General features: G+C 47.8%; 1 protein-coding gene across 2 annotated transcripts in view; it reads right to left on the bottom strand.

Moving 5' to 3' along the window:
* Positions 1 to 2,690: 2,690 nt before the first annotated feature.
* Positions 2,691 to 25,367, bottom strand: part of LOC119959756 (putative methyltransferase DDB_G0268948) — a 65,928-nt gene continuing 43,251 nt past the window's right edge. Inside the window, exons 4-6 of one of the 2 annotated variants that reach the window (XM_038787852.1) lie at positions 11,391 to 11,494; positions 4,623 to 4,760; positions 2,691 to 2,929 (exon numbers count right to left, since the gene is read on the bottom strand). In XM_038787852.1, the coding sequence (XP_038643780.1) occupies positions 2,842 to 2,929; positions 4,623 to 4,760; positions 11,391 to 11,494 (330 nt within the window). In that variant the 3' untranslated portion in view covers positions 2,691 to 2,841. The remainder of the gene's footprint in view (positions 2,930 to 4,622; positions 4,761 to 11,390; positions 11,495 to 25,367) is intronic. The other variant, XM_038787857.1, reaches the window with a different exon arrangement.

The following is a 25,367-nucleotide window of genomic DNA, read 5'->3' as shown; positions in this document are numbered from 1 at the left end:
CCAGCTCCTCGAACCGCTCCTGCCATCTTTTATGGAGCGCCTCGTGCATCTCCACCTTCCCTGCCACGGCCACAACCTCGTCCTCCCTTTCGGAGGCCTGCTGCTGCAGCTCCCGGATCGCAGCCCCCTGGGCTGTCTGGGTCTCCATCAGCTCCCTGTTGGTTACCTTCAGCGACTCCAGCAGCTCCAACTTAAGCTCCTGGAAGCAGCGCAGCAGAGTTGCCTGCTGCTCCTGGACCCACCTCCTCAGCTCCTCGAGGTCTCCGCCGGCCGCCATTTTATCTTCCTGCCCCCGCTTTTTCAGGGGTGCTTTCTCCGGTTTTTTCCTTACCCCACTCCTGGTCCGGACCATAGAACCGTTGGGGTCGACTCCTGTCGTCTTCCCACGTCGGGATTTGCGGCAGAGCTCCGTTGGGGGCCCTGAAAAGAGCCCCAAAGTCCGTTCTCAGCGGGAGCTGCCGAATGTGCAGCTTAGCTCCTCATTGCCGCCACCGGAAGTCCTTATCTTCCTTCTCAATACAAGGTTTTAATTGATGTCGGCCTGACACCCGATTTTTTGAACTACAGTCATAGTTACCCTTCTCACAGAAACACAGATGCAATTTACTGACCAATGGCCATTAAAGGCACACTTATTGGATCTCACATGACTACAAATTCTTTCCACTCGTTTCGGTCACCCAGGTAGGGAGTAACGGCACTAATTCCCGCCCTACCTGCGGACTCCATATGCATCCAGTCAGTTGAGCGCGGGTAGAGGAGCAATAGCACTGACCACAGCCCTACTCGGGGATTCCACCCATTCTTGCCCTGCAGCGGCCCACACATTCCCATCACTTCAAACGCTCTGGAATGGTTCTCTGCACTATCTTTGGCAGGTCTTAATTTTCACCTTCTCTGCTCTTTTGGTCGTGGTTTAAAGAATGCCCTTTGCCACGCTCTGTACACTCACCCCCTCTTTTCTTTACCTTCCGCGACCCCTTGGTCGCTCCCCATCTGTTATTTACACATATGACACACTTGGTCGCGACACACGCTGCTACATGCGAACTACCTCTGAACCCTGGGACAAAACTCTATAAAACTGGCCGCCCTAAAATTCGGTTGGTTAAGATGAGCCTCAACCACCGCTGGTTGTGAGTAAAGAAAAGACTGGCCGGAGAAATTGTCCGCCCACTCCCCGCATCGACCACCAGCTGCGAGAGTCTCTGTACTTTGAAAATTAGCATTTCTTGTCTCTCAAAATGGTATTTGAAAAAAACAAATGAGGGAGTCACACATGGTGACAATCATAATGGGTAACTGGAGCAAGGCGAGAAAGACAAATGAAACGAGATATTAACCGAAGATAATAACAGATACTATGCTTGCACCCCCAGGATTACACAGAAAACAGAAGACACAGGATGAAGCAAGGATTGCTGACAGGCGTTTGGATCATTGCTGGACTTCTGCAACTGCGCTGCAACGGATACCTGTAATGTACTCTATACCAGGCCCGAACACTACCACACAACAGGTCACCCCTATCCCGGACACTACACTGCATATAGAGATAGACAGCGAAACCCCCAGAACCAACTGGAACCCCCTTTCATACACAGTAGAGGCCCTCCTAGTAATTGCAATAATCTGCAGTGTTATTCAGACACTCTGACTCCGTAAATGGCAGGCTGAAGCCTCCCTCTCCCCGATATATACAATCCCATCCCCCTTCTTTGGAATTCAACAAAACTAAACAAATGTATTAATTACTGCTAAGAATCAACCATGTACACCAAGGATGGATAGGGATCAATAGTGTGATCCACCACACTTCACATTCAGGATCAAGAGGACGGGATGTAGCCATCCGAGATGGCCACCTGCAAAGGTCCATGGGAATTATGGCCAAGCCAGGACTCAGACAAATACAGAGATTCTGTGTGTTTGAAACGCAGGTAGCTGGACCTGATCGAAACCCCCGCTCGTTTGCATTTTAATGTCCCGTTCCCCAGAACAATAGGACTCCAATCAAGAAACCAGTACAGCCACAGACTGATTGGTGCCATTCCCCTTCCTCAGAAAGCCCAACTGCCCAGGTCAATGGCCACTAAGGACCCGCCCACCCACCAAGGCACCCGCCCCTTTATGGACCGAAATCGAAAGCAGTGATCAGAGTCCTGTTGAACTATTGGGTCCAAGATCAAGGACCGCCCCAAAGTTTGCGAAATCCCAGAGGGATGAAAAGGGACACAGCCATGTGTTCTGTCTCTTTTGGGATCAGCCTGTGCCCACGCCAATCGCAGCATAACGACCAGACAGCCAAGTTCAAGACCAACGATCGCTACCTGACAGATGAGCCCAGCAGAGACAGAACCACTTCTTCTAACCAGCCATGTGAGATCAAGATAAAGGCCTTATCCATCTGCACAGTGCTGGCCGCCCTGAAATTAAGTATAGGTTATTGTAGCCGACAGGTGTAGCTTAACTCATAGTAGATACTGGGTTTGCATGTCGAAGTAATCCTTGTTTATGTAAATAAACCATCTTTTGAACTAACTAACTGGCTGTGTGGTCATTTGACCGATATAAGGGAAAGACTTGTGGTTCACCGAGATAAATAGAAATACCCACAGTATTGGCGACACTGTTGGGACATAACATCACATCATAAATAGAGCCACGTTATTTGTCAACAACACTGAATAGAATTTTACGCAATCAATCTGTTTTTATTGTGTTTATAAATGGATCCCATTTCTGATTGAAATCCTGTGCTGGGAGATTCAGAGGGTCTTTCAATGAAGGTTAGTCTGTGAAGGGCGGCTGTGAAAGACGCTGGGAGACGGCTTGCGAACATCACTCAGGCTTACTGGCCAAGAGACAAAAATATTTGAGACTGAATTCCACAATCGTCTCACTCGACCCTCCAAGTGCGTTTATAAACCTAGAGGGAGAAAAAATTAATCAATGTTTAATCTACACAATCAAACGTATAGAAAGCAATATAGAATCATAGAATTTACAGTGCAGAAGGAGGCCATTCAGCCCATCAAGTCTGCTCCGGCCCTTGGAAAGAGCATCCCACTTAAGCCCACACATCCACGCTACCCCTGTAACCAGTGACCCCCACCTCACCTTTTTGGACACTAAGGACAATTTAGCATGGCCAATCCACCTAACCTGCACGTCTTTGGACTGTGAGAGGAAACCGGAGTCCCTGGAGGAAACCCATCCCGACACGGGGAGAATGTGCAGACACCTCACAGAGAGTGACCCAAGCCGGGGATCGAACCTGGGAATCTGGAGCTGTGAAGCAAATGTGCTAACCACTATGCTACCGTGCCACCGCTAAGCCCCTAGTCGCCATAATCTGACTAGGGGCTTAGGGGCAGCACAGTAGAACAGTGGCTCAATGTGACTCTGTATTGAAGTGCAGCCCATCGAATAGACAATAAATTGACTGGATCACAGCATCATACAGCATGAAGGGGACCATTCAACCCATCAAACATTTGAATGAATAAATAGGAAGGGAAATGTTTCCAGTGGCGGAAGGGTCAGTAGTTCAAAAAGGCAGCTCACCACCACTTTCTCAAGGGCAATTAGGGAGGGGCAGTAAATGTTGGTCTGACCAGTGAAACACACATCCTGTGAATGAATAATCTTTAAAAAAGCCTGTTCAGTTACATTGTAAATTGTACAACTCTCACTATAAACTCTTAATACATTTGTGATTTAGTGAAGGAAATTCTATCTGGTTACAGCATCCAAGGTGACATTTGAGAGTAGATTAGCTGGACATTTTTTATATTCATCACAGGGTGTGGACAGCACTCGCAAGGCCAGAGTTTATTGCCCATTCCTAATTGCCCTTTAGAAGGTGGTGGTGAGCCGCCGTCTTGAACCGCTGCAGTCTCTATGGTGTAGGTACATCCACAGTGCTGTTAGGGAGGGAGTTCCAGGATTCTGACTCAGCGGCAGTGAAGGAACAGCCGATATATTTCCAGGTCAGGATGGTGAGTGACTTGGAGGGGAACCTCCAGGTGGTGGTGTTCCCAGGTTTCTGCTGCCCTTGTCCTTATAGATGGACATGGGTTTGTCAATTGACGGTTCAGTCAAGGTGAAGGTTTGGGGAATGAAATCTGTTGAAATGAAGATATTACAGCTGATCAAAAGAGGTTTTGATGTGGAACATACTTGGTAACAGGAAAGGAAACTTTAAAAAGCAGATGTTCAACGAATACTTCAGAATTTAACACGGGTTGGCCTGTAAGTGTAATTATTATCGTTCTCATTTTATGTCTAATGTTCCTAAAATTCAATAAGTGCCTCTGAAATTCACTATCTTGTGTCTTCATTATCAGTTATCTGTTCATAATTTGCCAGATTACCTATTTGATCAAACTCATCTGTCAGTCCCCAGAATTTAACTGTCTGCCCATCTGACCAGTTCCTTCAGCCTTTCCGAATCTGAGTCATTCACATGAATTAGGGGCCTGAGGGGGTCTCCAAACATTGACCCTCTGGGCCAGGCTCTGGGAGTCACTGGTAGCCCTTAGCTAACCTCATACTATGGTACAATTAAACATTAGGGGGCAGATTGGCAGGAAGGGTGTGGTTTTCATAGAGTTTTATACCTTTGTTCAATTTGGTCCAGTGAGGCTTTAGCATTTTCCGGATCATTCTTCAGGTAGATTTGATACATACCCAAGGATTTCACAAATCCCATGAGCCATGAGACAGGTTTTTTGAACTTGATGTAGATGTCTTCAGCTCTGTGTTAAAGAAGATGTTGTTAATGTCGGAACAAAACACTAATGTTGCACTGTCATGACACTCTTGGCGTGTGTGTGGTCAATTCAAGCTTGGCTCATCACGCCTTGCAAGATCTAACGAGATCTCACAATCTAGATCTCATCATCACTGGACGTGATCCAGTTTTGCATATTCAAGTGAGCAGTTAGTGTCACTTGTTTGACTCTACGAGGATCTACCCAGTGCCCGGGACCTAATGGCCTTGCCTCGGAGACCCTGAGCAGGTGGTGTTTGGCATTGGTTTCCACAAACATGGACCAAGTGTATCAATACTTGGGGAGGTAGTACAGGCTATCGAGGGCCTCTGGATAATCGCTCTCTGGGTAGGGTGGCACCCTGGCATCTCCGATTCCACCCTGGTACTGCCGATCTGGCACCTTGGCAGTGACACACGAACATTCTGGCTGTGTCACCTGGGTGCCACCCTAGCAATGCCATAGTGCCCAGGTGACACTGCCAAGCTGTCAGGGGCACTGTCAGGGTGCCAGTACCAAGGTGCCCAGGTGGCATTTTTCCCATGCTGGGAATCGTGCCTGTGGGTGCCCTGCCTGTATGACGTGGGATGTGGAGGGCTCAATGAGCCCCTAATTGGTGATAGAGGCTTTGGGGGGGTCTCGGATCCGTGGTGAGGGAGTCGCGAGATAGGGGCACCATGTAAAAATGCCCCCCCCCCCCGATCACTTCCTGCATGGAGCAGAGATTGTTAGTTCAGGAAATGGGACTAAGTGCAGCCTCGGTGGGGCTCCCAGCGCCGGGAAATACCCGGCTAAACACACCCGACATGGGACTCTCTCATTTCCGTTAAATCACACCCTTTCATTAATAATACACAAAGTCCTTGGTTGAGTCCAATAAACTGCAGCCACCAGGTTTGTAACTTTAACACAAATGATCTTCTGTTATGTACAGTATTATAATTAAACGGACAGAACATGTAAATGGCTATCTGCTGTCCCTTAGCCAATCCCCTCCCCTTCCTAACTTCCCCCACATACAAAGAAACAACCCAGAGGGGAAAGGGTGATGGAAAGGGAAAGAAAGTAATAACAAAGATAAAAGGACATTTTTAAAAAAAATTTAGAGTACCCAATTATTTTTTCCAATTAAGGGACAATTTAGCGTGGCCAATTCACCTACCCTGCACATCTTTGGGTTGTGGGGGCGAAACCCACGCAGACACGGGGAGAATGTGCAAACTCCACACAGACAGTGACAAAAGGACCTTTTTTAAAAATATTTTTTATTGTCCTTTATCACATTTTCTCTCAAATTTACACCCAACAATAAACAATAATCAGTAACGAATGTAATGTCAATCCCCATATCAATAACAACGATCCCATCCTCCCACCAAACCCCCAAACATTAGCCCGCATGTTAACATAAACAAATAACAAAAAAGAATCAGGAATCACCCATTGTCACCATTAACACATACAGCCCCCTCCCCCCCCCCCCAACCCCCCTCCTAATGTTCGATGTGATCCAATTCTCAAAAGTGCATCATGAATAACGCCCATGAATTGTAGAACCCCTCCATCCTTCCCCTCAGTTCAAATTTGACCTATTCAGGTGTTAAGAGTTCAAGCAGGACCCCGCCACGCCAGGGCACAGGGTGGAGAGGTTGATCTCCTCCCTAACAGGATCCGCCTTCGGCGATCAACGAGGTAAAGGCTACAACATCTGCCTCCGCATCTGTTTCCAACCCCAGCTGATCCGACACCCTGAATATGGCCTCCCGAGGGCCCGGGTCCAGTTACACGTGCACCACTTTAGAGATTACCCTAAACGCCTCCTTCCAGTAATCCTCCAGCTTTGGACAGGACCAAAACATATGAGCATGGTTTGCAAACCACCCCCGCCCCCCAACGTTCACACACATCTTCTACCCCCTCAAAGAGCCAGCTCATCCTCGCCCTTGTAAGGTGCGCTCTATACACCGTCTTCAGCTGTATCAGCCCCAACCTCACACACAAGGTGGAGGCGTTCACACTCCAGAGCACCTCACACCAGAACCCCTCCTCCATACCCTCTCCCAACTCTTCCTCCCACTTTGCCTTGATCCCTTCTAGCAGCACCTTCTCCTCCAAAATAGCCCCGTAAACTGCCGATACTACCCCCTTCGCCAGTCACCCTGTTGTCAGCACCTCCTCCAGCAATGTGGAAGCCGGCTCTACTGGGAAGCTCTGTATCTCCTTTATGGCAAAGTCTCAAACCTGCCTGTAGCTAAATATTTCCCCCTGCTCCAGCCCATACTTCGCTTCCAGCTCCTTCAATCCCGCAAAACGACCCGAAGAAACAAATCTTTTAGTGGCATCATTCCTTTCTCCTCCCAGCTCCGAAAATTGCCATCCCAGTTCCCTGACTCAAATCTATGGCTCCCCCAAATCAGCATTTCCCTTGACCCTGCCCTCAATCCGAAGTGTTGGTGAAACTGCCTTCAAATTCTCAACAAAGCGATTATTATTGGACTCCCTGAGTATCTCCCCGGGGCCATCGGGAGCGGCACTGCCATGAGCAACTTCAATCCCGACCCCCTACCCAAACTCTCCTCCATTCTGACCCATTGGGATTCAACCCCTCTGACCCAGCTCCGTACCTTCTCCACATTCGCCGCCCAGTAATAATACATCAGGTTTGGAAGACCCAAACCCCCTACCTGCCTTCCTCTCTGTAGTAGCACCTTTCTAACTCTGGCCACCTTCCCTCTCCACATGAATGAGGTAATCATCCCGTCAATCTCTCTAAAAAACGCCTTTGGCAGGAAAATCAGCAGCCATTGAAAAATAAACAGGAATTGCGGCAGCGCATTCATTTTAACCGCCTTGTACCTGACCCGCCAGTGACAGAGGGAGACCATCCCGCCTTTCCAAATCAGCTTTCACTCTCCCCACCAAACTAGAAATGTTGTACCTACGGACCCCTCCCAATCTCGAGGAACCTGCACCCCCAGCTATCTAAAGTGAGTCCCTGCATTACGGAATGGCAGCCCCCCCACCCCTGCCCCAACACCTTGCCGAGACACCACAAAATATTCACTCTTGTCTAGATTTAATTTGTACCCCGAGAAAGACACAAACACCCAAAGCAGCTCCAGTATTCCCCCTATTGACTGTCATGGGAATGTCACTTTAAGAAATGTTTGTCTGCTGAAGTGGCTGCAGTGATGTCAGAGTGTGGGTCAAGCTGAGATCTGGCTCTGCTTTTTAGTTTTGCATTGAGGAAAAGCTTGGGTGTGTCTGTGCTTTTTAGTTTCGTTTTAGTGTTGGAGCTGCAGCCAGCCAAAGAAGGTGTAATTTTGATCTCTCTGCCATCTAAAGACTATCTCCAGGTAATTTGGTGAATTCAGAGTGAAAACTGCTCTCAGTAGAGAATTTAAACCTGATGTGTTTCTGTAAAGAGGGTTCTTTTTGTCTTATGGATGTTGCAAGGAAAGACTAAGAGTTACTTAGAGAGTACTGTATTCTTTGGGGGATTTATTGGTTTGATAGTTGTTAAGATGTTTACTGTGGGTTTATAAAGTGTTAACTGGTTCCATAAATAAACATTGTTTTAATTTAAAAGTACTGTAGATTTCTGGTGCATCACACCTGCAGAGTAGGCCCGTGTGCTCCCCATAACCATGATCTATTCAAAGTTGTGGGTCAGGTGAACTCCATGATACACTTTGGGGCTATCTAAACCCTGGCCCATAACATGACACACTTGGTTCCGACACGTATAATAACAAGTTATCGGTATATAAGGACACCCTATGCTCTATCCCACCCCCCCCCCCCACACCCCCCCCCCACCCACACCCCCGCACTATCCCTTTCCATACCCCGAACTTCTTAACACGATGGCCAATGCCTCAATCATGAGTGCAAACAGCAGGGGGAACATAGGACTTCCCTGCCTAGTCCCACAGTGGAGAGGAAAGTATTCTGAGCTGATGTTATTTGTTTGGACACTGGCCCTCGGCTCCTTATATAATAGTTTTACCCAGTCCACAAATCTGGGTCCAATCCCAAACCGCTCTACAACTGCCATCAAGTACCCCCATTCTACCCGGTCAAACACTTTCTTGGCGTCCAATGCCACAACCACCTCTGTTTCCTTCCCCTCTGCCAGCACCATAACCACATTCAACACCCTCCTAATGCTTGAAAAGAGCTGCCTCCCTCCCACAAATCCCGTCTGATCTTCACCTATCACCTTAGGGAGGCACTCCTCTCACCTACCTGCCAGTACCTTCGCCAATATCTTTGCGTCCAAGTTTAAAAGTGATATGGGCCTACAAGACCCACACTCCGTCGGATCCTTATCTTTCTTAAGTAACAGGGAAATCGATGCCTGCCCCAAAGTTTGTGGTAACACTCCCTTCCCTATCGCCTCCTCAAACATTCCCGCCATCAGCGGTATCAGCTTATTATTGAATTTTTTATAATATTCCACCGGAAACCCATCCGGCCTTGCCACCTTCCCCGACTTCATCCTTCCAATCGCATCTTTTATCTCCTGCTCCACTATCGCTCCTTCTAATGTAGTCCTGTCCCCCTCCCCTAACCTCAGATACTCCAGCCCATCTAGAAATTCCTGCGGACTCCCCCAGGTGGCTCTGACCTGTACACCATCTCATAGAATTCCTTAAAGACCTTGTTGATCTGATCTGGAGCTACCACCAACTTCCCTGACCTGTCCCGCACCTGGACAATTTCCCTTGTTGCACCCTCCCTGTGGAGCTGACCCGCCAACTGCCCCCCTTGCTCACGTCAATTGGCATACCGCCTTCCTGGTAGATAGACGGTCAAAGCTCGCCTGGAGTTCCTTCCTCTTTTCCAACTGCGCTGGGTCACTATCTTCTGCATACCTCTTGTCCACCTCCAGCAACGCATCTATTACCCTCTGATGTTCCAATCTCTCCTCTTTATTTAGCCTCGCCTTGAACATGATCACCTCACCCCTCACCACCACCTTTAAAGTCTCCCAGACAACCGCCTTCGACAGCTCACCCACGCAGTTAAAACCTAAATATGCCTCGACTACTTTTTCAATTTTGTCACAGAACTCTCGGTCCCCCAACAGTCCCACATCTAACTTCCGCCCTGGTCTCTGTACCAGCCCTTTCTCCACTACCATATCCACCCACTGTGGAGCATGATCTGTTATTGAATTGCTGAGTACTCTGACCCTTTAACCCCAGCCAGCAGTGCCTTCCCCACCATGAAAAAGTCAATCCGCGAGTATACTTTATGGACCGCTGAGAAAAACGCGGACTCCTGCTCCCTCCAAGGGTCCACCCCTCCCATTTCCACCATTAGTCCAGCCAGCGCCTTCGCAGCCGTCCTCTCACCTCACCTCCGTTCACTAGCCGACTTTAGTTAGCTAGTGCGGGTGATCCCCCTCTCCCCCAAAGGGCATACTGTCCCTTCCCACCCAGGCCCAGAAGAAAAAGAAAAACAATCTAACCCATGCAATTCAATGAAATAACATATAACCATCGCAACAAAAAAAAGAGGAGCAAAAATGGCAATTAAACCAAACAAAAACGTAAACTCGATAACAATGTGAAGTCAAGTAAGTTACAACATTTATAACATTTATATATTTTCCAGCTCCCCAATCACAGTCCACGATCCCTCTTCCAGCTCCACTCCTCACTTCTGTCCCAAGCCTTCTGCCTTCATGAATGCCTCAGCCGTCTCCACCGTTTCAAAATAGAAATCTTCAGCGTTGTACGTCACCCTCAGCTTTGCCGGGTACACCATATCAAATCGCAGTCCCTTGTTGAAGAGTTCCGCCTTCACTCGGCTGAACTCCGCTTGTCTCTTTGCCAACTCCACCGTCAAGTCCTGGTAAATCCGAATTCAACCACCATCCCACTGCACCTCCTGCTTCTGCTTCACCCAGTTTAACATCTTGTCAGAGCTTTTACTGCCCCTCTCCTTTGGCGGTGAACCCGCGTTCCCTCCCTTCTTCACAGTTGTTTTTGGCATCCCTTAACCACTTAGTATTTTACTCCCCCTTTCTTCAATCTCGAGATAAATAAATAATAAAATAAATTAAAGAAAATAAATAAATAAATAAGTAAAAAGTTATAATAAAAATAAAATTTAAATTTTTTTTTTAAATTTCAAAAGTTAAAGTTCAAAACTCTCTTTTCCTGGGACTGTGCTTCAACCATCCCAAACATGCATTTTCAGCGGGAAGGCCACCCAGTGTGCGCTGCTCTCCCTCTACATTCGTGCTGGATTCAGGCCTTACCTCAGGCCACGCTCCTCCCCCGCAGCTTGCTTCAGGCTCAATGCCCCTGCTCCTCCGGTCATGGGGTCCCCACCGACTCCGACCCGGCCCCCGTCCCTCAGGCCCCAACGGCTGAAAAATCGCGACCAGCGAAACCAGGGGAAACTCCCGGAAAACGGCGAAATGCCGCCGGGAGCCCTCCTCCAGCGCGACCCTCCACTTGTTCGCGCCACCGGAATCCCATCATTGCAGAGTTAATGTTCAACATAATAATATTTCCCACTCAGGATCCAGGTGAGAGAATAAACCTGTGGTTTCATTTCGATGGGTTTTGGTGAACATTGCTGTGTACATTATATATTTACCTCTCTTTGTCAGGGAAAGTGATTGCATCAAATATTTCCTTGTATTCAGTCCAAACCATTTTATGTCCTTTAGTTTCATAGGGCTCTAATATCTGTACGAATATCTGTAAATGAAAAATACAAGAGAAAGAATGACCACATTGGACCACAGGCCTAATGGATATTACATCAACTGTGTGTTCAAACACGTTCAAGGTAAACTCTTATCAAAAATAATTCCTTCATTGGAAACCCAGGATACAGCTCCTGTGAAAGCAACTCCCACTGGACCACTGCCCTGTCAACACTGCAACAGCAGGGCCACCTCTCCATGGCCTGGGCAGCCTCTTGGTGGTCAAGAGCTTTGCTGGATTCCAGATGTTACCTCTCCTCCCAACAATAATAAGTGATTTTTAAATACACGAGAAACCTGGCCAGATTTGCTGAACAGCAGAAAGCCAAATGGAGCAGCGGCCGCTGCAATTGTTGTTAAGCATGAGCGCCGTTACTTTAAAAATTCCTCTCACTTTTGCTCTGGTTGCCAAATATGAGGAAATGATTTCCTGGAGGTTTCATCACATGACTTGCCTCTACGCTCCAGCCATTTATTGGCCAATACATCCACCCCGGTGAAATACGGCCTTCCTGCACCGACTGGAAAGCAAAGCAACTTGTTACCCAATTGGATAATGCTTGACTATCAGCTAAACAGCCTTTCTTTCTCCCCTCCTTTTCAACAGTTGTATATTGGGTAAAGAGAAAATTACAAACAAAAGCAATTTTTTTTTAATGTCACAATTCCAGGGTCGAACACAGCAGTGTCCTGGAGATTGTTCTTCAATCCCTGGAGATTCCAGGCCAACCCTGGAGGGTTGGCAACTATAACAACTGCTGATAAATGTAATGTAGGGACAGGGGGATATTGGGAGGTGGATGCGAGGCAGTGGTGGTACAAAGTGTTATGTTACGTAATACATATATTACTCTTTTGAACCAGCTGAGTTGTTGAAATGAGCAGTCGTCTTCTTGGAAATATAAACTAATTTATTGAGTAATATAAATAAATATTGAGTTCTTTTACTTGAACTCAACGAGTAAACTAAAGAAACAATTGTAGAGATTTTTTAAATTTTTTTTTATTATAAATTTAGAATACCCAATTATTTTTCCAATTAAGTGGCAATTTAGCGTGACCAATCCACCTAACCTACACATCTTTGGGTTGTGGGGGTGTAACCCACGCAAACACGGGGAGAATGTGCAAACTCCACACGGACAGTGACCCAGGGCCGGGATTCGAACCCAGGTCCTCAGCGCCGTAGGCAGCAGTGCTAACCACTGTGCCACCGTGCTGCCCAATTGTAGAGATAACTAATTAAATTATACAGTACAATGCTTTGATAACAAATAATTTCTTCGCTCTCTAGCTTTACTATGTCTGTTCTCTCTTCACTCCTGATACACACTCTCAACAGAAAGAGCAGGAAAACTATTAATATAGTTTCTGATAGTGAGACATCTAGTGTTTGATTGCCTGTACTAGCATTACATATATTGATCATGTATATTGATATACAGAGATCACTACATCCCCCTTCTTTTAACAGTTTTTTGCCAATATTAAAATAAAATTTTACATGTGAAATGCAGTGGTTACATAGTAAAGCAATTTCTAGAATTATGTAAAAGTTCACAAATTCAGTCAATTTGGTCTTCATCTTCTCCTTGTCGATCTTCTTAATTTCCTAGGTGATGAAGAAGTTTTAATGTTTTTGTTGCACCTGGGGTGGCCACGTCCCAATTCCAAAATGGACATTCGTAAAGAGTACAGGGAAAATTGGACAGTACTCGAAAAACATGCAGGTTCAATGTTTGCCTGTGGATTGGAACTTGCAGACCCCAGACAGAACTGAAACTACAAGCCATTAGCATAGTAATGAGCTATCTCCGAAGGATGTGGAAGCATTGGAAAGGGTACAGAGGAGATTTACAAGAATGTTGCCTGGTATGGAGGGAAGATCTTATGAGGAAAGGCTGAAGGACTTGAGGCTATTTTCGTTAGAGAGAAGAAGGTTAAGAGGTGACTTAATTGAGGCATACAAGATGATCAGAGGATTAGATAGGGTGGACAGTGAGAGCCTTTTTCCTCGGATGGTGATGTCCAGCACGAGGGGACATAGCTTTAAATTGAGGGGATATAGATATAGGACAGATGTCAGAGGTAGGTTCTTGACTCAGAGTAGTAAGGGCGTGGAATGCCCTGCCTGCAACAGTAGTGGACTCGCCAACACTAAACGCATTCAAATGGTCATTGGATAGGCATATGGACGATAAGGGAATAGTGTAGAGGGACTTTAGAGGGGTTTCACAGGATGGCGCAACATCATGGGCCGAAGGGCCTGTACTGCGCTGTAATGTTCTATGTTCTATTTAAGCAATCGGTACCAGGCCAGACTCCCCCGGCGCCAGTGGAGACTAAACAAAGGCAGGCCAACGGTTACCTAGGGCCCACCCAGTGATCGAGGAACGGCCCCTTTATTGGAGAGAATCAATACAAATGATTAGGACATGGTCCAATTAATTGGGACCAAGTTCAGGAACCGCCCAGAAAGGTGCGAAACCCTTTGGGGTATAAAACAGAGTCCCCAAGGTCAGAGCGCTCTCTTAAGAACTCTTGAACTCTTCATCTTCACCTTGGTCTTTGGCTCTCAGCGACGAGAGGCCCGCCAAGCACCAGCCAAGTAAGTCTAAGGTCAACGCACGCTACTAAATAGGCGCTTCTAGCTACTATTCTATACAAGTTCAAAGCCAGCAGTATCAGAACCAGACAACGGCCATTGTTCCTCTGACTGAGTGGGCGCCCGAAGCTAAGTATAGGCTTTTAGTAGTAGTTGTAGTTTTGTGAGTAGAGTTTATGCATGAGTAATAATTGACTGTGTGTGTAAATAAATGTGCATTGATTTCAAACTTACTAACTGGTGTATTGAGTCATTGATCAGTATTCGGTTTTGAACCTTGCGGTGGTATCAGAAAGATACCTGGCGACACTTGAGCAAAGGTAATTAAAACAGAGCAAATTAAGGAAAGCATAAAGAGCAACATTTACCAGCGACTTCTGATGGGATTCGACTTAGAAGTGGCCCCACCACTCCGAGAGAACCCAAAATTTAAATTAGAAATCCAATTGGAAACAGAAAAAACCACAAGTGTTTAAGCAATACTGATCAAGCCTCCAGAATTCGGAAGTGTGTTAATGCATGCGTACTAAAAGGGATATAAGGTAAACCTGAGAGATTTTGTTGCATAAAACTGTCGGGAGTTTTGTAGGCCGGAAATTAGCGTAAGCCGTACCCGAGTTTACATCACCACTTTATCACCCCGTTTCAAATTTAGTAACGGACCCAGAGATAGGAAAAATGGCAATGAAGGCAATGGAACGCCTTATGAACCCCCAGGAATTTGAGGTCGCAGCGACCAGCAGAGTAGGACAGTGTCCCGTTTGGGAAGAGGAAATTAGGACGTACCTCAAAGGGAAAGGATGGCCCCTTTGGAGCGAATTCTGCGCTAATGAGGAAACAGGTCCCAGGAGTATAGGACATACTTGGTGGGAGAACCTGACAGAGATCCACAAGAAGAGCTTGGGAAAAGCTTGCAAGCCGATGGCAATCGTGTCCTGTCTGGCACAATTGTGAGGCACAGAGGAGGTCGTTAGGACGCTCCGGAGAGAGCTAGAGGAGAGAGATAGAACCAGTAAGGTAGACGTGGGCGAGATAGAGAGAGAAAACAGCGAGTTAAGAGAGAAGCTAGCAGCAAAAGACAGAGAGGTGGATGATGCCAAGAGGGCACACCAGTCTTGTCTGGCGCACTTAAGCAGCTTCCAGACCCAGTATGACAAGGCCTACCAGGACACACAACGTGCGGTCTTGGTAAGACAGGAAACAGAGCAGCAGGTAGAAACATTGCAGAAACAGTGCAATGACTTAAAAGCAGCCCTACGAGCACTCCATGCTTCCACAATGGAACAAAAGCAGAGCTCGGTAGACCATGCAAAGTGCCGGAAGCAAATTGCAGAATTGCAATCCCTGCTTTCTGTTCAAAATGGCTTTCAGAGTACATTCGGACCTCAACTAGATCAGGAAAATGGCCCCGATTGGCAGGAATTAAACGTAACAGCCCATAGATACGTACATGGAGCATGTGCGCAGGAGAAACCCCAGAAAAGGAGAGCACCCCAACCCCCCACTGAACAGGGGGAACATACCCCCATGAACCCGGTAACCACACACCGTAGGGCCGCAGCAGCAGGAGACACAAATTTTCTGTACACAACCCCCTTAACCGTGACCCAATTACGGGATGCTTGTGAGAAAATCACACCGTTCCTCCCCACTTCAGACCCCCACCAATTCTTCGCTCGGATAAAACAGCAGGCCACCATGTACGGCCTGGACGAGAGATAGCAGGTAAAGCTCACAGTTTTGAGCCTCGACCCTTCAGTCGTGGCAGCCCTTCCCGACCCACAGAATGTAGCAGGAGGCACACTCCAAGAGATGAACACAGCGATCCTAGATGCGATTGGCTACAACAGAGGAGACCCGGTAGAAGGCCTAAATATATGTAGGCAAAAGAAGACAGAGCACCCCACAGCATTTGCTGGACACTTGTGGATTCATTTCACTACAGTTTTTGGAGAATTAGCCCGCGCCCATTTGTCCCCAGATAACATGACAAAATGGACTTGAATCCTGGTCTCCCAATGCAACAGAGGCAGGACAGAGAGCTTGTGCAAATTACAACCCCTCAGATGAGGCCCACAATGAGAAATGGGTTTTGAAAAGGTTATCCCGCGCTTGGGAGCAATCCGTTCAGAACAAGACCACATTTAAGAAAGCAGAGGAAGAGCAGGCAGATGCAGATATGCATATAGTTAAAGCGCACCAGAACCCCGCATGGGTAAATGAGGGCAGGAACAGCCCACCCCAGCCCAAATCACTGGAGTGTTATAACTGTGGTCAGTTAGGACACTTTGCACGAGAGTGCAATGCGCCACAGAAACAACAGCGAGGGCAACAGACAAGCACCCTAAATAGAAATAGGGCAAAGCCTATCCACAGTGTTAGCGCCCGTTCAGACCATGGAGACATGAACGGCACAGACTGACGGTGTTCGGGCTCCCCAACTTGGATCTGCAACACCCTTTGGGATAAGTCCGGTTGACCGGTCGTAGCAGGCAGAGTCCGGGGTCAGCCCGTTGAGTTTCTTTGGGACACAGGAGGGTCCCGCACCACACTCAATTCCTCCACGGTCAATTCCTCCACGATGTTCCAGAGGGACACGTGGCCCACAACAGACACCATCACCCTCAGCGGCTTTACAGGCCACTTACAGCAGGGACACATCACAGCTCAGAGCTCAGAGATCACACATCACATCACAGAGTTCAGTCTGCAGTTTGAAAGAGAGAAGGCAAAATCGGATGTAATGGTGTTACAGTTAAATAAAGGTAATTACGAGGGCATGAGAGAGGAACTGGCGAAAATCGACTGGAAGCAGACCCTAGTGGGGAAGACAGTAGAGCAAAAATGGCAGGAGTTTGTATGCATAATTGAGGACACTGTACAGAGGTTCATCCCCAAGAAAAGAAAGATTATCCGGGGAGGGATTAGACAGCCATGGCTGACAAAGGAGGTCAGGAAATGTATCAAAGAAAAAGAGAGATCCTATAAAGTGGCCAAAAGCACTGGGAAATCAGAAGATTGGGAAGGCTATAAAAACAAACAGAGGTTAACAAAGAGACAAATAAGGAAGGAGAGGATCAAATATGAAGGCAGGCTAGCCAGTAATATAAGAAATGATAGTAAAAGTTTCTTTCAATACATAAGAAACAAACGACAGGCCAAAGTAGACATTGGGCCAATTCAAACTGATTCCGGAAGGCTAGTGATGGGAGACGAGGAAATGGCTGGAGAACTTAATAAGTACTTTGCGTCTGTCTTCACAGTGGAAGACATGAGTAATATCCCAAAAATTATAGAGGGTCAGGGGGCTGAGTTGAGTATGGTTGCCATTACAAAAGAGATGGTGCTAAAAAAGCTAAAAGGTCTTAAAATTGACAAATCTCCTGGCCCCGATGGGCTACACCCTAGAGTTCTGAGGGAGGTGGCTGAAGAAATAGTGGAAGCGTTGGTTGAGATCTTTCAAAAATCACTGGAGTCAGGGAAAGTCCCGGATGATTGGAAGATCGCTGTTGTAACCCCCTTGTTCAAGAAAGGATCAAGACAAAAGATGGAAAATTATAGGCCAATTAGCCTAACCTCGGTTGTTGGTAAAATTCTAGAATCGATCGTTAAGGATGAGATTTCTAAATTCTTGGAAGAGCAGGGTCGGATTAGAACAAGTCAACATGGATTTAGTAAGGGGAGGTCGTGCCTGACGAACCTGTTAGAATTCTTTGAGGAGGTGACAAGTAGGTTAGACCAGGGAAACCCAGTGGATGTGGTCTATCTGGATTTCCAAAAGGCCTTTGATAAGGTGCCACGCAGGAGGCTGCTGAGTAAGGTGAGGGCCCATGGTGTTCGAGGTGAGCTACTGGCATGGGTTGAGGATTGGCTGTCTGACAGAAGGCAGAGAGTTGGGATAAAAGGTTCTTTTTCGGAATGGCAGCCGGTGACCAGCGGTGTCCCACAGGGTTCAGTGTTGGGGCCGCAGCGGTTCACCATATATATTAATGATCTGGATGAAAGGACTGGGGGCATTCTAGTGAAGTTTGCCGATGATACGAAGTTAGGTGGTCAGGCAGGTAGTGCTGAGGAAGTGGGGAGGCTGCAGAAGGATCTAGACAGTTTGGGAGAGTGGTGCAGGAAATGGCTGATGCAATTCAACGTGAGAAAATGTGAGGTCTTGCACTTTGGAAAAAAGAATCCAGGCATAGACTACTTTCTAAACGGTGAGAAAATTCATAATGCCAAAGTACAAAGGGATCTGGGAGTGCTAGTCGAGGATTCCCTAAAGGTAAACATGCAGGTTGAATCTGTGATTAAGAAAGCGAATGCAATGTTGTCATTTATCTCAAGAGGGTTGGAATATAAAAGCAGCGATGTGCTACTGAGCCTTTATAAGGCTCTGGTTAGGCCCCATTTGGAGTACTGTGTCCAGTTTTGGGCCCCACATCTCAGGAAGGACATACTGGCACTGGAGCGTGTCCAGCGGAGATTCACACGGATGATCCCTGGAATGGCGGGTCTAACATATGATGAACGGCTGAGGATCCTGGGATTGTATTCATTGGAGTTTAGAAGGTTAAGGGGAGATCTAATAGAAACTTACAAGATAATACATGGCTTAGAAAGGGTGGACGCAAAGAAACTGTTTCCGTTAGGCGAGGAGACGAGGACCCGTGGGCATAGCCTTAGAATTAGAGGGGGTAAATTCAGATCAGAAATGCGGAGACATTTCTTCAGCCAGAGAGTGGTGGGCCTGTGGAATTCATTGCCGCGGAGTGCAGTGGAGGCCGGGACGCTAAATGGCTTCAAGGCAGAGATAGATAAATTCTTGATGTCGCGAGGAATTAAGGGCTACGGGGAGAATGCTGGTAGGTGGAGTTGAAATGCCCATCAGCCATGATTGAATGGTGGAGTGGACTCGATGGGCCGAATGGCCTTACTTCCACTCCTATGTCTTCTGGTCTTATAGCTCCTGTATCCATACAAATCGGCAATATAACAACCAAGCACCCCATAGTGTTAGTTGATCTGCCCCACACAGCAGAACATATTTTAGGGATCGACTTTATGAGCTCCCACAACCTTTCATTCGATCCAGTCAATAAATGTGTTTGGAAAATGGCAAAGGCATCACGGGCCCCCGCCACGCTCACAGTAGGAGAGTATGTCAATAGAATAAGCTCAGTTGGAGACTGCTGGTTCGACCCGCAAACTATTAGTGCAGACAGACAGGTTCGGGCAGTCCTGCAAGAACACAAAGCAGCATTTGCACAGCACAAGTACGAGTGTGGCAGAATGGCTGGCTCTGTGCAGATTACAGGTCCTGACCCCAGACCCCAGAAGCAGTACGTATTTCCCTAGGAAGCCGAGGGAGAAATCTCAAAAGTTATAGACAGCTTGTTAGACCAGGGCGTACTGAGATCAGTAGCCTCCACTAACAATGCCCCGATTTGGCCCGTCAGGAAACCTGATGGATCATGGCGACTGACCATTGATTACCGGGAACTGAACAAAGTAACCCCAGCAGCAGCCCCCACCGTAGCCCCAAGTCCTGAGACCATGCTCAAACAAGGACTCCAGTCACGATTCTTTACGGTTTTGGACATCAGTAACGGCTTCTGGTCCATTCCATTTTCTAAAGCGTGCCAGTACAAATTTGCCTTCACCTTTAAAGGACAGCAGTATACGTGGATGTGCCTTCCACAAGGCTTCCACAACTCCCCCTCCATTTTCCATTGACAGCTGGCAAATGGATTAGCTAAATTTCCCCGCCCCGATTGTCTGGTCCAGTATGTAGACGACCTGCTACTACAGGCAGACACAAAGGCAGAGCACATTTCGCTCCTCGCAGAACTCCTAGGAGTCCTAAAAGAAATTGGCTGTAAGGTAAATCCCAAAAAGGCCCAGATTTTGGAAGAAAAAGTGATATACTTGGGAACAGTTATCACACATGGTAAACGCGAGATCGAGCAGAAAAGGATTGACTCGATTGTCAAATTGCCCCTTCCCCACAATGTCTCAGCCCTCCGGTCATATTGCCCCTTCCCCACAATGTCTCAGCCCTCCGGTCATTTCTAGGGCTGGTTGGCTACTGCCGAAACCATATTGGTGGTTTCGCCACGAAAGCAGCGCCCCTATCGGAATGTCTCAAGAAGCAGGCACCTTGGGAATGGCTCCCACAGCATACGGAATCCGTGGATGCTTTACAAAGAGCACTCAGCACAGCCCCCGCACTATAGCTTCCAGACCCACTTTCCCCGTTCGCTATCGAAGTAGCAAGCACCGACCGAACCCTTTTGGCCGTGCTCCTCCAGGAACGCCATGACCAGTTACAACCCGTGGCATACGCATCCCGAGTATTAGACCCTGCCGAGCAAGGATTTTCTGCCTCTGAAAGGCACCTGCTCCCAGTTTTTTGGGCAGCACAGTACTTCTCATACATCACAGGACTCAACCCCATCACCATCGTCACAGAACACACCCCAACACAGTTATTGTAGACGGCCGACTTAAAGATGGCACAGTCAGCCAAATCCGCGCAGCCCGTTGGACCCTTCTTTTACAGGGACGGGAAATCATAGTAAAATGCACAAAGACACACACTTTCCTTGCAGTTAATTTACAGTACCCAGGCACCCCTCATGAATGTGAGATTATCTCCACACAGCACAACACAGGCCCATTCATTCCAAAGACACCTCCCAGGAAGATAGGTAGTTCACCCCAGAGACCCCAGCCCACAGACACGTGTGCACCCCTGAAGATTCATGTGGATGGCTCATCCAGTGTTAGATGGCAAACGAATAACAGGTTGCGGTATTTATGTAGAGGACGCGCAGGGAAGCGCCCTAGAAGCGATTTCCCTAAAGTTGCCAGGACACTTAGGCTCGCAGGCAGCAGAACTGGCAGCAATAGCGTATATAGTAGACCACCCCGACTCGTTCCCCACCCCAGCAGACATCTATTCGGACAGCTTGTATGTCTGTAATAGTCTCATGGAATTCCTACCCCTGTGGGAAACAAGAGGATTTGTTTCCGCAGATGGAAAACCCCTACCCTCAGCTCTATTACTCCGCCATATTTTAAAGCAGGCAAAGGACAGGAAATATGGCATTGTTAAAGTCCACAGTCACCACCGTTCTTCCCCTCCTGGTAACGTTAAAGCAGACGCCCTAGCGAAGGCAGGTTCCAGGCAGGGTTATTTTTGGAACCCCCCAAAAGCGCCCCAGTACACGCAGTTCAGGTCTCACAGACCAACATACAAGATTTAGCTCAGGCACAGAAACAGGACGAGAAACTCAGGGAAGTTTTAAAGGGAACCTTCCCAGCCCCTTATGACAAATTTAGGAATTCCATGACCACACATGACGGTGTGATTCTGAAAGACAGCCTGTATGTGGTTCCAAAGTAGGATAGGAGCAGTGGCGTGCAGAGGTCTGGTGATGCCCGGGGCAAATCTTGAGTGTATGCCCCAAAGACTCAAGTATAAGGCCTAATATACTGAGAAATAGTATGAGAAAGGAAAACATTTTGAATATAACTTCCCGTACCAGCCTCCTGAACAGGCGCCGGAATGTGGCGACTAGGGGCTTTTCACAGTAACTTCAGTGAAGCCTACTTGTGACAATAAGTGATTTTCATTTCAATGTAGATGATGTTCTAAACCGCTGTGTGCAGAGAGCAGTGAATGGTCTCTCCCCAGTGTGAACTCGCTGGTGTCTCAGCAGTTGGGATGAATGACTGAATCCCTTACCACACAGAGGGCAGGTCAATGGCTTCTCACCTGTATGAACTCACTGGTGTCTCAGCAGGATGGATGGCTGAGTGAATCCCCTCCCACACACACTGCAGGAGAACGGCCTCTTCCCGGAGTGAACTCTCTGGTGTGTCAGCAGGTTGGTTAATTGAGAGAATCTCTTCCCACACACAGAGCAGGTGAACAGCCTCTCCCCAGAGTGAACTCGCTGGTGTGTCAGCAGTTGGGGTGAATTACTGAATCCCTAATCACACTCAGAACTGAGGGAGTGCTGCACTGTCAGAACAGCCTTCTTTCAAATAAGTTGTTAAACTGAGGCTCTGTCTGTCCCTATTAGGTGGATGTTGAAGATCCCACAGCCATTATTTTGAAGAAGAGCAGGGGAGTTACCCCCGTGTCCTGGTCAATACTAGGGGCTTTTCACAGTAACTTCATTTGAAGCTTACTTATGAAATGAAAATCGCTTATTGTCACATTCCGCATTCGCCACATTCCAGCGCCTGTTTGGGGAGGCTGTTACAGGAATCGAATCGTGCTGCTGGCTTGCCTTGGTCTGCTTTCAAAGCCAGCAATGTAGCCCTGTGCTAAACAGCCCCTGACAATAAGCGATGTTCATTTCATTTCATGTGTCAAACTGAGGGAGCAAAGGATGTCAATATTTTTAGGAGAGAGACCTGGGCCAAGCTTTCCAGAGTCTGAACCCTCCCTGGATTCACTTCCTTTCCCTTCAGTTGCTGCAAGTGACCAATTGATGGTCAGAATGAAAAAAGAAATGGAAAGGGGGAGAAAAGAAAGTGTTTTACTCACAGATGTTGGAGACAGGAGGAAGATTCCGTCAGTGTGAAAGCTCAATTATCACTCACACAAAGCCCGCGCTCTGATTGGCTGGAGAACCACAGTCCCTCCGGTCCTCAATCTTTTTTCATTGGTCAACATCTCAGCACGCAGATCAGGGGGCAAGGCCTTTCCCTGCATGTGAGGAGCTCTGATTGGCTGGAGAACCACAGTCCCTCCGGTCCTCAATCTTTTTTCATTGGTCAACATCTCAGCACGCAGATCAGGGGGCGGGGCCTTTCCCTGCATGTGAGGAGCTCCCCCTCCCTTGGACATGCGCAGTCCCGGGCCGCCCGCCCGCGCGGCAGATAGAGCGGTTTCCCCACCGCGGGGGAGTCTGGGAGCGCAGTCACCTCACCCAGACACAAGGTACATGTCGGTAGACACTGGATTTGATTGTGACGCCCCCCTCCCCTTAGCAAAACAATTTGTTAAATTCAGGTGGAAAAATTTAGGCATCTGGGTGACATTGGGGAGAGCAATAGCCTCTGATTGATGCCCCCATCCAATGGATGCCCGGGGCCAACGCACCGTCGGCCCCCCCCCCCCTCTGCACGCCACTGGATAGGAACCAGCTCATTTGTCAGTTCCATGACAATCATGGACACCAGGGAATTGAACCCACTTTAGCCCACCTCAGACCACTCTGCTGGTGGCCAAATTTAAAAGCCGACGTAACACACTACGTTGAGAATTGCTTACTCTGTGCCCAGAACAATCCGGACAGGTATGCAAAGAAGGCTCAATTTAGCCACGCCTGCCCCATTAATGGCCCCTGGACTAATCTCCAGATAGACTTCATAGGACCCCTTCCCCCTTGCAGTAACGGATATAAGTATATGTTGGTGGTCATCAACACCTTCACAAAATGGGTGGAAGCTTTTGCATCGCGCACTAATACGGCAAAGACCACAGCCAAAATACTAACCCACCACATCTTTACAAGATGGGGACTCCCCCGTAGCATAGAGTCTGATCAAGGCTCCCATTTTACAGGACGAGTTATGGAAAACGTCCTCACAATTTTTGGAATTACTCAAAAGTTTCATATCGCGTACCACGTGGTATTGTCGAACACATGAATAGGACACTGAAAGCCACTCTTAGGAAAATGGTTCAGCAGAACAATAGCACCTGGGACTCAGTTCTCCCATTTGCCTTAAAGTTTTACGAAACACGGTATCCACGTCCACAGGATACACCCCCCACACTCTCATGACCAGGCACCCCATGAAAGGAACAGAATATTTATTAGGTTTAGATCTAACCAGCTCCGCAGTGACAGCCCTTACACACGAAAACGCTGTACAACAGTTAATAGAAAATGTTAAATCGGCCCAACTAGCAGCCGCTGTGAGAATGGGCACAAGGAAGTACCAAGCAAGGCTTGTTTCGATAAGACAGTGCATGCCACTGAGTTTGAAGTAGGGCAGCAAGTAATGCTTTCCCTTTATAACCCCAGCACATTCCTGTCACCAAAATACTCAGGTCCGTACTCCATTTCGGACAAAGTAAGCCCCTCTGTGTACAAAATCAAATATCCTCATGGAAATTCTGCGTGGTTTCACTTAAACCGGCTCAAGGCTTATGGCTCGCAGAACAACCACACACACCACATCCTGCTCGCAGCAGCAGACGACCACGCCCCTCCCACAGAAGACGCATTCCTACCCTCCCCCAGCCAGTCCAGCCCGTCCTCAGACTCAACTTCGAGTCCGCCCCCAGAGACACGACTCTGCCTCTCCCTGCCCCCAGACAGCAGCGACAGCGACAGTGACTGTGAGAGCACTGACGACAGCATCAGCACACCACATTACTATACCCCTGCACCAGGCCCCACTCCCAGCGACTCTGAGTACAATTCAAGTGATCCCTTCGAGATCACATACATCAAAGCCCCTGACCCAGACCCACTGCCCGACGATTACGGACTGAACCCCAGCAGTTCAAAACTTGACACACGATTCTGGCGCCGCAACAATTCAATCAGGCTCATCAGGAACAATGAGATGGACCCCAAGTCACCCCACGCAGCTTTGGCATGACTTCTACAGTCAAGAGTATGGCAGCCGGGAGAAGATGATGACATTGAGTCTGACTCACTACGCGAATCCCTTTGCCACCCTGTTCGCAACTGGAAACTGAGGTGTCCACATGATGGTTTAAAAGGAACCGCTACAGAGATACGGTGTCCTTTCTGATGGAACCTGCACCATGTTTGTTGCATGTTTGTTTGTACATTTTGTTAAGTGTTCAATGTTTAGAATTTACACAGTTTCACAGCCCCACGCCACCACTCCTTTAATGCTCACTGGCAGTTAATGGAGCACGTTTGTCCACGGACAACCGCCTAGTTTGTCCGCAGAAACCTCTGAGAATTTGCCCAGACACCGATTCATAACTGCTCTTCTGATTCGAAGGTAGAAGAGGCATTACTGCAACCCACCACGACGACTACATTCATGCCCATTCTTATCGGTTACTCAGGCAGTGGAGAAACGGCACTTATCGCCAACCTGCCAGAGGACCCCCCTCTGGTCAGCTAAGCTCGAGTAGAGCACATACCATCCTACCCGGGGATTCCATCCATTTCTTACCCACCATGGTCCAATCGCACCTCATTTTGGCTCTTTTATTTCAAAAGTTTTTGGGCGGAATTCTCCGCTCCCGGGAAAAATCGGGAGG

Source organism: Scyliorhinus canicula, chromosome 2 (genome assembly GCF_902713615.1).
Source record: "Scyliorhinus canicula chromosome 2, sScyCan1.1, whole genome shotgun sequence".
In the NCBI taxonomy this organism is placed as follows: domain Eukaryota; kingdom Metazoa; phylum Chordata; class Chondrichthyes; order Carcharhiniformes; family Scyliorhinidae; genus Scyliorhinus; species Scyliorhinus canicula.
This window is presented reverse-complemented; position numbering and strand designations above follow the sequence as displayed.